Source organism: Carya illinoinensis, chromosome 5 (assembly GCF_018687715.1).
Source record: "Carya illinoinensis cultivar Pawnee chromosome 5, C.illinoinensisPawnee_v1, whole genome shotgun sequence".
NCBI lineage: Eukaryota > Viridiplantae > Streptophyta > Magnoliopsida > Fagales > Juglandaceae > Carya > Carya illinoinensis.
The window spans coordinates 5,448,635-5,463,031 of record NC_056756.1 but is presented as its reverse complement, the minus strand read 5'-3'; the positions used below and the strand labels follow the sequence as shown (position 1 = coordinate 5,463,031).

At 32.9% G+C, this 14,397-nt stretch overlaps 1 protein-coding gene across 2 annotated transcripts; it reads left to right on the top strand.

Moving 5' to 3' along the window:
• The first annotated feature begins 742 nt into the window (after window positions 1-742).
• On the top strand, window positions 743-10,242 carry LOC122310620 (coatomer subunit delta-like). 2 transcript variants are annotated; one of them, XM_043124689.1, is made up of 12 exons: window positions 743-871; window positions 1,793-1,872; window positions 2,020-2,059; window positions 2,499-2,722; window positions 4,782-5,024; window positions 5,124-5,301; window positions 5,710-6,014; window positions 7,382-7,580; window positions 7,670-7,823; window positions 8,920-8,982; window positions 9,090-9,186; window positions 9,816-10,242. In XM_043124689.1, exons 2-12 carry the CDS (start codon window positions 1,870-1,872, stop codon window positions 9,903-9,905), a joined length of 1,596 nt encoding a protein of 531 aa, XP_042980623.1. In that variant the 5' UTR covers window positions 743-871; window positions 1,793-1,869; the 3' UTR covers window positions 9,906-10,242. The 2 variants fall into 2 exon arrangements, with proteins under 2 accessions (XP_042980623.1, XP_042980624.1); XM_043124690.1 differs by lacking the exon at window positions 743-871 and adding an exon at window positions 1,420-1,545.
• Window positions 10,243-14,397: the final 4,155 nt, after the last annotated feature.

Sequence of the window (14,397 nt, the reverse complement as noted above, 5' to 3'; positions counted from 1 at the left end):
TTGTTAAAATATATATTTTTAATATTATTTTTATTTTAAAATATGAAAAAATTGAATTATTTATTTGATTTTGTGTAGAAACTTGAAAAGTTGTAATGATTAAAAATAAATTTTAGTTTTACAAAATTATAATCCATTTTATATAGAATTATAAAATAATTGTAAAAGAGTTATAAGTTAATTTTTTTTTTTTATGGAGAATGTTATTATTTTTACATTAAATCTTATAATTATTAATTATATTTATTAATGTTTCACATTTTAAATGATAATAAATATATAAAATTATTTTAAATAGAAAAAATTTAAAATAAAAAGTAATGATATTTATATATTATTAGTATGTTACGTGATTTGCCAAACATCCTTAAGGGAAAATTGTAGTAATAACATCTCTATAACACATGTTATCGTTGCATCCTAACTTACCGTTTCGCAATATTTTAAACATAAAATTAAAATATTATACGGACGTTAAAAATATTAATATATTTGTCTGTCTGTCACTCAATTAATTAATTTAATTTAACTGTCTGTCACTCAATTTGATTATGACTACGCGGGTATTTTACTTGTAGATATAATTTTTAAAAAATTCTATTTAAAAACTAGTGTAGACTATATATATATTTCACTCTATTTATATAGAATAATTTGATTTATAAAACAATATAAAATTTATATTTAATCTAAGCTGAATTGCTAAAGAAAAGAATCAGGGCTTTTATAGGCCCAACGAACTAACGGCCTTAAAAGAACCACTTCCGCTTGCGTGCTAAAGTAACACCTCGCTTACTTTAAAATATTTGGTCTCGTCTCACCTCAGTGACCTCAGTTTCTCGTTCTTTTCGCTCGGAAGGAGTGGTACCAGGTAAGAGCTTTCTCGGATCAGATCTCAGCTGTCAATCTCTCAGAAAATTTTCATTTTAGCGTAGATTTTACTTTTACCTTTTGATCTCGTCGAATTCAATTCAATTCAATTCGCTCCCCGTTGTGGTTGCCGTGAACGAAGGAAAACATGAGAAAACGAAAAAATTTATCATCAAAACATTGTGCGAGTTGTGGTCTCTCTCAGACGCGAGTTTTTTTTTTTTTTTTTTTTTTTTTTAATTTTAATTTCCTTCATTTTCTCAACAGCCAAACGGTTGTGAAGTTCCTAGGTGAGTTAATTTATTCGATGCTTTCCCCAAGCTTCTTTTGAGTTCCTTGCACGAGCTCTATTATTCGCGGCTGGGGCTTCTTAAAGAGATCAGAGCTTGCAGCTATATTTTGTGCGATCCGAATCGTTCCGCAATTTTTCTAGCTTCGTGATTTTGAAAGAGCCGAGTGTTGTTGTTGTTTTTCTTCTTCTTCTTCTTCTTCTTCTTCTTATTATTAGTATTACTATTGTCTTTTATAAGGTTGCATTTTTGAAATTTTTTGGAGGTCGAGATTAGTTCCAAAATGCTGCATTTGATCTGATTTGGAATTTCCCAATTCACCAAATTTTGATGAATCGGATGGTGTATAAAGCATTAGAGGGCAGACTTGGAATGTGGGCCTCAGGTTCAGTTTATATAAACTACTTCTATATAACCATACGCAGCTTTTGTGTAATGTGTGTTTGTGTGTGTGTGTGTGTGTTTTTTTTTTTATTTTTTTTTTTATTTTTATTTTTTTTTTATTTTTATGGTGGGTGCGATAACCTTGTTTATTCACTTTTGACAGCAATTGATTGTATGATTCGGTTTGTGCGTGATTCTGCTTAGTATTGAAATAATTATGAATTTGAGAAGATATTTCACTCTCTCAGGTGATTGATACAGATACAATCTCTTTCGCTGCCTTTTCAACTAGTCTTCCTTGGTTCTCATTTCTGAATAAGCTAAGATGGTAAGATTTTTTGTTTTGTTCCCATATCTGTTCAACCGCCAATGAACTAATGAAACTCTTACCTTGTTTATTTTCTCTGTTTCTATATCTGTAGTTTTCATCTGGATAGGATTTTTTGGTGTTATATTGCTTCTTATTTTGATGTAGGTTGTTCTTGCTGCTTCCATTGTGAGCAAGTCTGGGAAAGGTGAGTTCTTTGCTTGTCATTTGCACTTCTTGTCTGAGTTGACGAAAAAAAGTTATCCTATTGCTATTGCTCTCGATATACATCCACCTTTCAGTAGTGTTTCTATAATTATTCTCAAAAAATTTATTTTGTTGTTTCTGTTTTTTATTTCAAAATATCTTAATGGGGCTTATAGAATTGCAGGTTACCTGTATGCTTATTTTAATTCACAGTCTATCTATGAGTCTATTAGATTTGATTAATCATGGGCTGAAATTTATACAATCAATGTTCACATTTTTGCATTTGAAAATAATAATTTAATTTATTTCTGATGTTCCCTTGCTCCTTTGTCCTACGATTATTTTTTTGTTTGTTGGTTATTACATTTTGTACTATCAACTTATAAAAAAACATTTTATACAATCATATATTGAGTTCTGTTGACATATTTTTGCAGTGCTTGTTTCAAGGCAGTTTGTGGATATGTCTCGTATAAGAATTGAAGGTCTTCTTGCAGCTTTTCCCAAGTTGGTAGGAACTGGAAAACAACACACTTATGTTGAGACAGAAAATGTGCGCTATGTTTTCCAGCCAATTGAAGCTTTGTACTTGCTGCTTGTCACAAACAAACAGAGCAACATCCTTGAAGATTTGGAAACTTTGAGGCTGCTCTCTAAGCTTGTATCCTCTTCTACATGGTCTATTATTGTATTTTATGGCCTTATATTTAATTTGTCTTGATTTCTTTAACCCACTTATTCTGGATACTTTGGAGAGTTTTTAAGCAGTTCCTATAGCTTTAACATTAATGCATGGATTGATCTTTTTGTGCTTCATAAGCTGGTGCTTTGTCTCATTTTATCTTATGAAGCTTTGTTAGTGACCTTTTTGTGCTCCATAAGCTGGTGGTTTGTCTCATTTTATCTGATGAAGCTTTGTTAGTGCATGTTGTTTTCTCCCATTTATGTTTGGGAGCTCTCAAATTCAACGCTATATTTTGCTAGGATTTTGGTTTGGTAGAAGTGGTTTTGGAATAAAATGAAGGTTTTTTCTTTCCCTATTTTCATAGGTTTATTTAAATGGTTTTAGGTCTGGTTATTTGGATTAAGATCATAGAAAACGGAAGCCTAATCAATTGGGCTATGGTTTCCAAAGCAATCATTGGAAAGGATTAAATCACCGTCTTCAAAGAGCTTTGAAGCTGGTGAGAATTCTTTGAATTGGTGTAACGCCCCAATGGAAGGCTAAAACCACATGGCCTATGCTCTAAAAGGACCAATCAATAATACAATTGAAATCCCATTGGAGCATTATAAAGAGTAAGAAATTCTCATTTCCAAGCAATGTGGGATCCCATACATCATTTACATTTATCACTTATCAGAATTGGGTATTACAATCTCTCCCTCTTGTATTCCCGATGTCCTCATCGGGTCAGTCCGTCATAAGTGGTATGGCTCAAGTCTCACATTTCTGGTTGGGATAGTCTTTGATACCACTTGTAACACTCTAATAGAAAATTCAAACCACATGGCCTATACTCCAAAAGGACTAGTCAATGATACAAATGGAATCCCATTGGAACATTATAAAGAGCAAAAATTCTCCTTCCCAAGCAATGTGGGATCTCATACACCACCTACCCTTATCACTTATCAGAATGGGGTATCACAATTGGCTGTCTTAAGTTGACTGACTGCATAGACATCCTAGAGTCTTTTGGAACTCTTATTTGTGTAGGACTGGGATCCTCTACATAGGTACTACAAGACTCTGAATAGATTGCTCAGTTTTGGTTACTAAAGGCCAGATGTAAAGACCCAATGAAAAGCTTTATTTAATTGTGATAATTGTCATGGATGGACCTCTGACAGTTCATAAGCTGATTACATATGCTAAGTTGGTGGTAAAACTATACTTTATGGCCTATAATAGGTGGGACAGTATAAGTAAGGTATACAAGTGGGTTGGGGATTTATTTGGAGAATGGCCTTGGGAAATATAAAATATGTTGTCCGGTATTCTCGGTAATTACTCTGATAAAGTATGTTTTTTGGGTAATGGTTTGTGATAGAAAACTTCAAGGTTTTCGAATATGATTGTGTTTATGAGGAGACAATAAAGCAAGTCAATAAACCAATCGATAAGCATAATCTTATTGCATAAGTCTGATATCCATGACATGACATTGCAGATTAAAATGCTTGTAAAACTTACTCAAATTTAAAATCTTATTTGACCTTTATGTGGTGTTTGGTCTGCAGAATCTTTAAGATTCTTGATAATTGTTTCAAGTTTCCGAGCATTTTCATGTTTGGTTTTGCATGGCTTACAGGTATGCAGATTCCCACAAGAGTGTGGTTATGTGAGGATGTGAACTCCCTTTGAAATATTCATGAATCAACGTTTCCATGGTCTGGAAATGTTGCCTTTTAGTAAAATGACAAAAATTACCTTATTCGATTTTTTTGTGTATGATTTTTCGGTTAGACTAATATGTGCAGGCTATCAAGTCATAATAATCATTGCAACAGAATCTGAGACTATCAACTTGTCAAGCCTTTGCTCCCCTAATTTCTTTTTCTTTAGCCTCTTCTATTCTTCATCCATTTTCATTTATACAATTCAGAAGTTTCTGAGGCATGCAAGTGTCTTTTAAGATGCTGCAAATATTTCATAAAAGACACACATGTCAAAGATGTGAATAGTGGCATTGAGTTTATTCCTTAAATATTCTTAGGTACCTGAATATTCTTTTTCTCTAGATGAAGAGGGTATTTGCAAGACCGCTTTTGAGCTGATTTTTGCTTTTGACGAAGTCATCTCTATTGGGCACAAGGAAAATGTAACTGTTGCACAGGTTAAGCAGTACTGTGAGATGGAGAGTCATGAAGAGAAGCTACACAAGCTGGTATTACAGAGCAAAATCAACGAAACCAAGGATATTATGAAGCGCAAAGCTAGTGAGATTGACAAAAGCAAGGTACTTTTAAAGGACCTGCAATGGATTCTCTACGTTTTGTCTGCCTATTTTTCCTTTCAATTGGCATCCAGTATAGAATTATTGTTTGATTTTATGCAGATTGAAAGGAACAGAGGTGATAAAGGAGGGTTTATGTCCTTGCAGTCAATGGGCTCTGGAAGAATTGAGAGTAGCTTTAGTGACATGAGCATATCTGGTGGTGGTGGAGGCGGTTTTGGAAGTGGTTCTGGCTTTGGACTAAGCACTGACGTTGAATCCTTTTCTAGCAAGTCAAAAGGTTTGTACCGATTCTTCTGCATGAATTCCACAAGGAGCTTCCAATGCTTGACTAGTTGTGGAGGATATTGATACTAGGTAACCAAGAAGTTTTATTCATAATAATAGGCATGGAGGATATTGATACTTAATACATGCTTTAAGTTCATTGGACTCTTGTATCTACATGTAATAATTATTTCTAGTACGTTTTTTTTTTTTTTTTTGAGTCTTGGACATTATTCTTAAAAAATGTGTGAGATATGTGTAAACCTCCAGAAACAGGTGCCGTGATCTCTTATAAATACATTGCAATGCCTTGCATTAAGGTTTACATTAGTTTGGTCTTTGAGACATTGATCTATCTTTCCAGTGTATTTTTTCGAGAAATCATTTGGAACACTTTTGATAATGTATGCCTTATCCTTAGGTCGTCCACCTTCATCTGCCACTGCCCCTCCAAAAGGTCTTGGTATGCAACTTGGTAAATCTCAAAGGACAAACCAGTTCTTGGAATCGTTGAAAGCAGAAGGTGAAGTAATTGTTGAGGATGTGCAGCCTAAAGCTGGCCAGTCCAGAGCAGCTGCTCCACCACCAACTGATCCCATCACTTTGACCGTCGAGGAGAAACTCAATGTGATGCTGAAACGAGATGGCGGAGTTAGTAACTTTGATGTTCAAGGAACATTGTTACTTCAAATTCTTAATGAAGAAGATGCACATATCCAAGTTCAGGTACTCTCTCTTCTTTCTTTGCTCTGTCTGTATCTGAGCATGTCTGCGTGTGTGCGCATAATCTTGGTAGTACTTTGTTTCTGAACTTGTATTCTGTGACATGTAAGCATGGGGCTTTCGTATTTGACTAGAAGAACAATATCAGAAATAGAGTAATGTTTTTTGGTTGGCATCTTAGGATATAGGATATTGTCCTTCCCATGAAAATTTCTTGACATGGGATAGATCCCAATATGCCTGTGCTTGTGGTGGGGTTTAGGGTTTGAATGTTGGATTTTGGAGCTTGAGATTATGATTTGGGCTTGTGGTTTGTTTGTCGCTTGAAAAGATAGGATCATAGGACTGAATGGCAAAGAAGGGCTGAAACAGAAAATGGGTTGGCCATTTCTTTGACAGCAGCGAATACAATGTTATTACTTGTTTTGAGTAGTTATTTGGTGGCTATCTGGTATAGAAATTTTTGTGGTCATATGATTTCGGTAAATAAGAATGGCTTGATTTCAGTCACGAAAAGAGAGAAAAGGGAAAGTTTGTGGCTATTCAGGAGCTGTGAACAGTATGCATTAATGGTACCAATGTGCAGTGAGAAAAGGAGAAGAAGAGAGAGCACTCTGGACAATCGGGTCTCTACTCAAATGTCAACCTTCCATTATTGTTTTTTATAAGTAATCTCAACCTTCCATTATGGGGCTGAAATCTATTTGAGTACATTTAGCATTTCATAAAACTTTGAATTATTTACTCTATTAGGACTCAGATTCCTAATTTACAGGTGAACAAATTTCTAAAGAAAGTTAATAGAATACTACTCACTTATGGAATTGTAGAAAATCTAGACTAAATGTAATTAAGAAATGGGAAAAGAACTTTCCTCATGAAACTATCACCCTTATTTCACTCGTCCTCACCAATTCAATCTTAAAAAGTGCAATCTGGCAATGTTTTGGTATTATTTTGTGTCCCCCCCCCCCCCCCCCCCCCCCCCCCCAAAAAAAAAAAAAAAAAAAATTCAAAGCTGTTAACTTTTTTTTTTTTTTTTGATAAGTAATTCAAAGCTGTTAACTTAGACTAAATAAGATATAAAAGGATTAAATACCTGGGTCCCTTACACAAAATTTACCTTAGTTAAAATTGTATCCTATTTGAAATTTTGGTGTTAGTTTCTCCTTCCATCCAAAACAGCCAATAATTTGGACAAAAAACCATGTGAAAAAAAGTACCCTGATACATGGGAGGCAACCTAATAACGAAACCTCAAAATTGAGTCCTGAGTTTTTTTATTTTTTCCCTACATAAGAGTAAACATGCAGCAACTGGGTTTGTGCTTTTTTCACTGCAATCATAATATTGCAAATGCTACTTTTCAGGTTAAAACTGGTGGGAATCCGGGCATCCTTTTCAAGACACACCCTAACATGAACAAAGAATTATTTTCTAATGAAAATATTCTAGGCCTTAAGGACCCAAATAGGCCTTTTCCCACTGGTCAGGGTGGTGATGCAGCTGGTGTTGGTCTGTTGAAGTGGAGAATGCAAACTACAGATGAGTCAATCGTTCCATTGACAAGTGGGTTAAAATATTATGTGTTTCATCTTCCATTTCTAAAACTTGTCTTCTATGCTTGAATTGTTTAGCTGAATCAATGTATGTTGCAGTCAACTGCTGGCCCTCTGTTTCTGGAAATGAAACTTATGTCAGCATTGAATATGAAGCTTCATCAATGTTTGATCTACAAAACGTCGTGATCTCGGTACCTCTTCCAGCTCTTCGAGAGGCACCAAGTGTTAGGCAGATTGATGGGGAATGGAGGTGTGAAACTCACTTTTACTTTATTTCTTTTATTTTAACATCTAGTTTGTGAAATAGTTATTGAGGGGGTGTCACAATTCACTTATAGATTGTAAAGCCCTTGACTCAAGGTTTGACTGTCCTTGGGGGCACATGTTGGTAAAAGTTGCAAATTCATGAGATAGTGGTCATTTCAAAAAGTTCACAAGTTATAATTCTATAAACAACCCCAAGGGGTAGGCCCAAGTGGTGAACACTGCCTTGAGGGTCCAAGGTTCAATACCTCATGGGTGCAAACAATCCTTTGGAGCCACACCTCTTAGTAAAAAGTCAGCGATTTAATCAGATCCATGTAGGGAAACTTCTGAAGGTGCGGTGCATGGGATCGGGGTTTACTTTGCAGGAGTGAGTCCAAAGGGGCCTTGTAGAGGTTCCCAACATCAAAATAAGAAGAAGAAGAAGAAGAAAGAAGAAGAAGAAGAAGAAGAAGAAGAATTCTATAAACTCTATTCACCTGGTCTAGGTAGATATAAGGAACCTATGTAGCCAGCTCATGTGTTATTGGGCCGGGACACAGTGTGTGTGGTCTGTTATGCTATAATTTTTTTCAGTATCCTTTTGTTTACCACATTGAGGTCATTAAGTGAATGTAAATGCATTTATAGAAGGTTTAAAATACCAAGCTATTGAGAGGGGAAATTTTAGACTGCCATTGGTCTTTTTGATTTATTTTCATTCACTATTGCTTAAAGTCTTAGTTGTATTTTTAAGCTACACCTAGGAGCTTTTAAAATTTTTGTTTAGTGGACAAACATATCCAGAAGTAATTGTAGAGCTCTAGCAATTCTGTCACATTGTACAGAATCTTGAATTTACAATTTACAATTACCTCTTATAAGTGGGCTTATGTTTGCATCTATTAAATTAGAAGGTACCAAAAGCTCACTGTGACAAAATCTAAGAAAATATTTGTACTTGAAAAAAAAATTGAGAAATATATGAGGTTAAAACATCGTTTAAATGATTATTTCTAACGTAATGTGGTTTATGCATTTTGGCTTCTTTTGTTTCTTTGCCTTGCCTGGTATTAGCTTTTTGATCCACTTTTGACTTGCAGATATGATTCGAGGAATTCTGTCTTGGAGTGGTCCATTCTTCTTATTGACAATTCAAACCGCAGGTTTGCAAACTTTGGACCATTGTTTTCTTGTCAAAATGGCCTTTTTTTTTTTTTTCCTATATTACCAGTGCTTACGAACTTCGTATATTTCACTATTTAATCGACAGTGGATCGTTAGAGTTTGTTGTTCCCCCGGCAGACTCATCTGTATTTTTCCCCATTTCTGTGCGTTTCTCAGCTACCAACACATTCAGTGAGCTAAAGGTTTGCTGCTCTTACTGTGATATACTTTTGTCTTTTTGCTTTAGCTGTACCCTGTTAATTGCAACAGGCACCTATAGAATGGTGTCAACAATATGCCTTCTTGTATTTTTATATTAACCTCCTTTTTGGCTATTCACAGTCGGATCTATTTAGTAGTCATGCGGTGTTACTTTGAATAGTAAAAAAAATGTTTCATATAGTCTGATCTTTGCTCTTTTGCGCTTCAAAAGTAAAAAAATGATGTAGCTCCTTTTGTGCTTTCATATAAATCAAGGTTCTTAGATTTTTCTATTTGCCAAATCTCACTGAAAAATGATTTCAATGCCTTTGGGCACCAGTAGCCAGCCCCCTGGCAAAGCACATAATTCATCATAGTCTAGTTTGTGATGTAAATCTTGGTATGATGCAATTGGCATTGAATAAACCTGATGGGAAAAGTACACTGGTGGCTTCTTTGGGTTTTCATTTTCGCCTTTTCCCTTTTCTTTTCGACTAGCATTTGCAATAGCGGGTATTTTTGTGAAGATCGGGCATTAGATCTCTGCAGAATGACTTTATATATATCGGGTTACTCTCTTCCTGTAGTTTCGCTTGATTTCATCCCTTGCTTATTCTTTGAATATCTGCAGGTTGTAACTGTCATACCTCTAAAGGGTGGAGTCCCTCCCAAGTATTCCCAGAGAACACAGTTGATCACAGAGAATTACCAAGTGGTGTGAACGGATATCATGCGACCGGATTAAAATTTTGAACCAGAAATTTCCTTCTTTTTTTTTTTTTTTTAAGGCCGTTGCGGATTTTAATCTTAAGGATTGAGACCGCTAGACTTGTTATAACCCCCCAAAATATGATCTCATTTTTCTCTGTTGGTAATGTATACGAGGATAAATTCTTGCAGTGTGTATCCTCAAATAAGTCACAGACAACGATCCATTCTCCGGCCCATTAGCTGTCTAGGGCTCTATTACTTGTGATTCATGATTGATTGCGGTCTAATGTTCAGATCTACAACTTTTACCTTTTGTTTTGGCAAAATAAAGTTTCATTTTGTAGAAATTATTTTCGATTTTAGCCGTTAAGAACACGGGTGTGCCTCATTGAAAATATGAATTTTTTACAAATTTCTTTATTTAGATTTACGTGCTTTGCAGATTTCTTTTTTGTAATATTTACAAACTTCAACAAATTTAGACGTTTTAGTTTAGATCTAACAAGTTTTACTTTAGATCTGTCAAATGTACATGAGTAAATATTTTTTTAAAGTCAATTGTTTAGATCTACAAATTTTATCCTTTATTTTGAGAAAGCAAAGTTTCATTCTATAAAAATTGTTCTCGATTTTAGCTGTTAGGAACACGGCTGTGACTCACGGGAAATTTGGCTCTTCTGTTTTTCCCCCTTCTTTAGATTTACATGTTCTACTCTTTTTTCGTACTTGCTTTAATTTCGTCTACGTCAATATATTGTTTAAGTGATTTTATAGAAATTTTGAAATCTTACAAATCTTCCGCTTCATACGCGAGGGTTTTTTCATTTTCAATTAGTTCCTTTTATGGAGCCTTGTGAAGGGTTTTTTTATTTTCAATTAGTTCATTTTTATGGAGCCTTGTGAAAGCATTTCTATTATAAAGTTATGTATTTACTTTTTAAATATAAATATTGGGTTCGAAAATGTCAAGATTGGAAGTTCTTAGTGACTTTGTTTAGGCGTAATTTTTTTTTTCTACCTATAATTTCTACTTCTTTTGTCATGCATATATATCTATTCTATTATGAATTTATCTAATTGTTTTTTAGATGTAACTATTGGGTCCACTATTTTTTTTTTTTTTTTTTTGTAATTTCAAATGTTCCTGTTGTTTGGCTTTGTAATTTTTGTCATATATTCGTATGACTATATAATTTTTTTTCTACATGTAAGTACTGCATGTAAAGAAATCACCTAATAAACAACCAAAAATATTTACATTAGAAGAATAAGAAGAAGAAATCATTATACACGATGCAGAGATTGAGAAATAAAAAGGTGAGTTTGCGCACACCTTGCACACACCTTTATGCAAGATGTGTTAAATGAAAGAATTTTGCTACATACAAGTATAATCGCGCACTAAATTGTGTATCAACACTGATTTATTCATACTTAAATTTTAAATTAATACTATTTTTAATAAAATTTACTTTTTGATTAATCACATCATATTGATGTACAGATTAATACATAGTTATATTTGCAATTATATTTTTTCAAAATTGAAACGGTGTGTTTCAAAGAGTTAGGGGGTGCGCAATTTCGTGCACAAACTCACATGTACGTAGCAGTGCTATAATAGACACGTGAATGTGTCAGAGCTTAGATCCAAACCTCAACATATATTGATTGGAAAAATATAGTTACAAGCACAATTGTGCACTAATCTGTGCACCAATGTGATGTGATTGGTCAAAAAGTAGATTTTATTAAAAATAGTGTCAATTTAAATTTTAAGTATGAATAAATCAATATTAGTATACAGATTAGTGTGCGATTGTGCTTGTACGTAATAAAACTCATATTGATTAGTGTAGTTAGTGAACGTTTAGCTAGCCAAGCCCCACTATCTACTAAAAAGTCACAGACAATGTGTTACGATATAGAGGGTTTGAGTGTTTAACTAAATTAATATCTAATTATTTTAAAGCTTTCGAATCAATAATTATGTCTTTAATAATTACTATGAGAGTAAAAATTACATCACGAGTTCAAATTACGGAAGGAGAGATTGATAGATTGGATTAAAATGTTTTAATACTATGTATAGATATAGTTTTAAGTTATTGAATACTAATAGATAAGTGAACCGTCAAAATGGAAATGGCTATAATTGGATCAATGTCGATAGAATAGGTCGACGTGGATGTCGAATTCAAATTTAAAGTAAACTCACAAACTAATGTAATTTAATGTAGTACGTCAAATTGTAAAGTTACTTTTATTATAAAGTAGATCTAACAAATTTTATGAATTCACGTTAGTTTATGGGTTTATTTTATGTAATTTTTTTTGTGTTTGCAGTAGTTCTTAAGAGCTTTATTAACCTACTTGTACAGGAAATGCTGCATATATCTGTGATGAAAAGGGTTGAGACTTTTACAAGTTTGCCCTTTTCTTTTTAGAATATTTTTCAAATTGCCATTAAGTCCAATTCTGAACTGGAATACATGTTTCGGTCGAAACACTAGAATTCAGTCGGAATAGATCAGAATAGGCTAAAATGGCCGAAATTTGAGCTAAAATGGAATAACCCATCACACCTTGCCGATTACTATTCCGGCATGGAAAATTCCTACTGGAACAAAATGTTTTTAAAACCTTACATTGACTACTGATAAATGAGTGAAACAATCAAAAGAGAAAATGCTATTACCGAATTAATGTTGATAGAATGGGCCACCGTAGATGTTAGATTTTAAAACGTGGTAGAATGTTATGATTCTAAGGATTAAAAGTTTAATCAAATTAGTATCTAATAATTTTAAAATTTTTGAATTAATATTTGAATTTTTAATAAAATAATTAATTCTTCTATACACATTAGCAGTCAAGTGCCCAATTACTTGTGATTCATAATTAATTGCACCAATCACGTTGTGATTATGTATAAACTATCCAGCAAGAAGAGCAAAATCTTTGTACCTAATCTACGATTTCATTTTGCTTGTTTGTCAGCTGTCATTCGATTAGTGTATTTTCCCTTTTCTGACAATATATGTGTATATATTTTTTCTTTTAAAAAGCTCAAATCATATCTAATAAAATATGGCTTACAATAATTGATTACACGGATTCAGATGTCTGAATGGTACTCAAAAATCTAGAACCTGATCTTGCGTGTATGTAGGAGCTTGCAATGAGCAAAAGCGTTCAAACGTTTAATTGGGCCCGGTGGTAGATCAATGACACAAAAGTGACAGACAATGACAAATAGCAGTAAATACTCTCTCATGTGTTGATAAGATTTTGATTTAATTTGTTAGTCAGATTAATTTGTAGTGTTTTATTATATATATATATTAATTTACGTATTAATATTAATTTTTTTATATTTAAAATTTAAATTAATATTATTTTTAATAAAATTTAATTTTTAATTAATTATATTAAATTAATATATATTAATATCCAGTTGTATTTATAATTAAATTTTTCCTGATTAGTATTCATTTTCCTCCTTTTCTGACCACATTTGTTTTCTTTTAAATAATAAAAATCATATTTAATAAAACTGGACTTTAAAGAATTTAAAAAAGGAGATGTTTTATTCGAACTCTTTTACATAGTGTTCAAGAAATAAAAATTTGATTTGAAGAAAAAATTATTTTTTGTAGTGTATACTTAATGCCAGATAGAATATAGATTACTTTATAGGCTAGTTTTAACAAATAATTTATAGAGAACAAAGATAAGAGAATCACCTACAACAAATAGAAAACGAATCTGATGTTCAATTCAAAATTATCAAAATCCAAGAATGACAAAATCAACCCATAAAATATTTTAACTCAAACTATTTCATTCATATTCACAAATTATCTTATTATTATTAACAGATTTCTCATCTTATCTTATTTTTGTAATCAAACGAGGCAAACTCTAGTATATATTTCTGAGTGGACAAGAAATAAATACTTGATTTGAAGATTCTATAATATTTCTAGTTATTTGAGTGAATTTTCTGTAATAATATTGTTAAGTATTTATTAGAACAAGATGACACAAGAGTCATTCGAGAAAAGACCTTCAAGAAGTTAGAGTATATTATTTCTTTCATGTATTTCATTACAGTCACAGTGAGCATTTATACACCTTTGGAAAGACAAGTAATTCAATTATAAATTGATCAAACGGTGTATAATTGTTCAGGTGGTTATAAGAGAAGATTTTAGAGTATGACAAATGGCACTGTATTGCTCTTGACAGCTGTGGTGGAGTTTGTTAGAATAGCCGTAGGCTCCTTATGCTTGCTACTGTAGTCTGTTAGAATATTAGTAGGTGAGTGATTGAGTGCTTCAATAGTATTCAGTAAATGTATAGGGTTTATTTATATGTTTATATACCTCTCAGGTGAATTATAAACCTGAAATTCAAATAAGGATTCTAATCTTATATACACCTTAACAAAAATATAACAAAATAGAACGATGTAAGAGCATGACAGATATTATAATTCA

Coding starts and splice junctions, on each gene's coding strand:
- LOC122310620 (XM_043124689.1), top strand. Junction 5,025..5,123: donor GTGAGATTGACAAAAGCAAG/GTACTTTTAAAG, acceptor GATTTTATGCAG/ATTGAAAGGAACAGAGGTGA. Junction 5,302..5,709: donor CTTTTCTAGCAAGTCAAAAG/GTTTGTACCGAT, acceptor CCTTATCCTTAG/GTCGTCCACCTTCATCTGCC.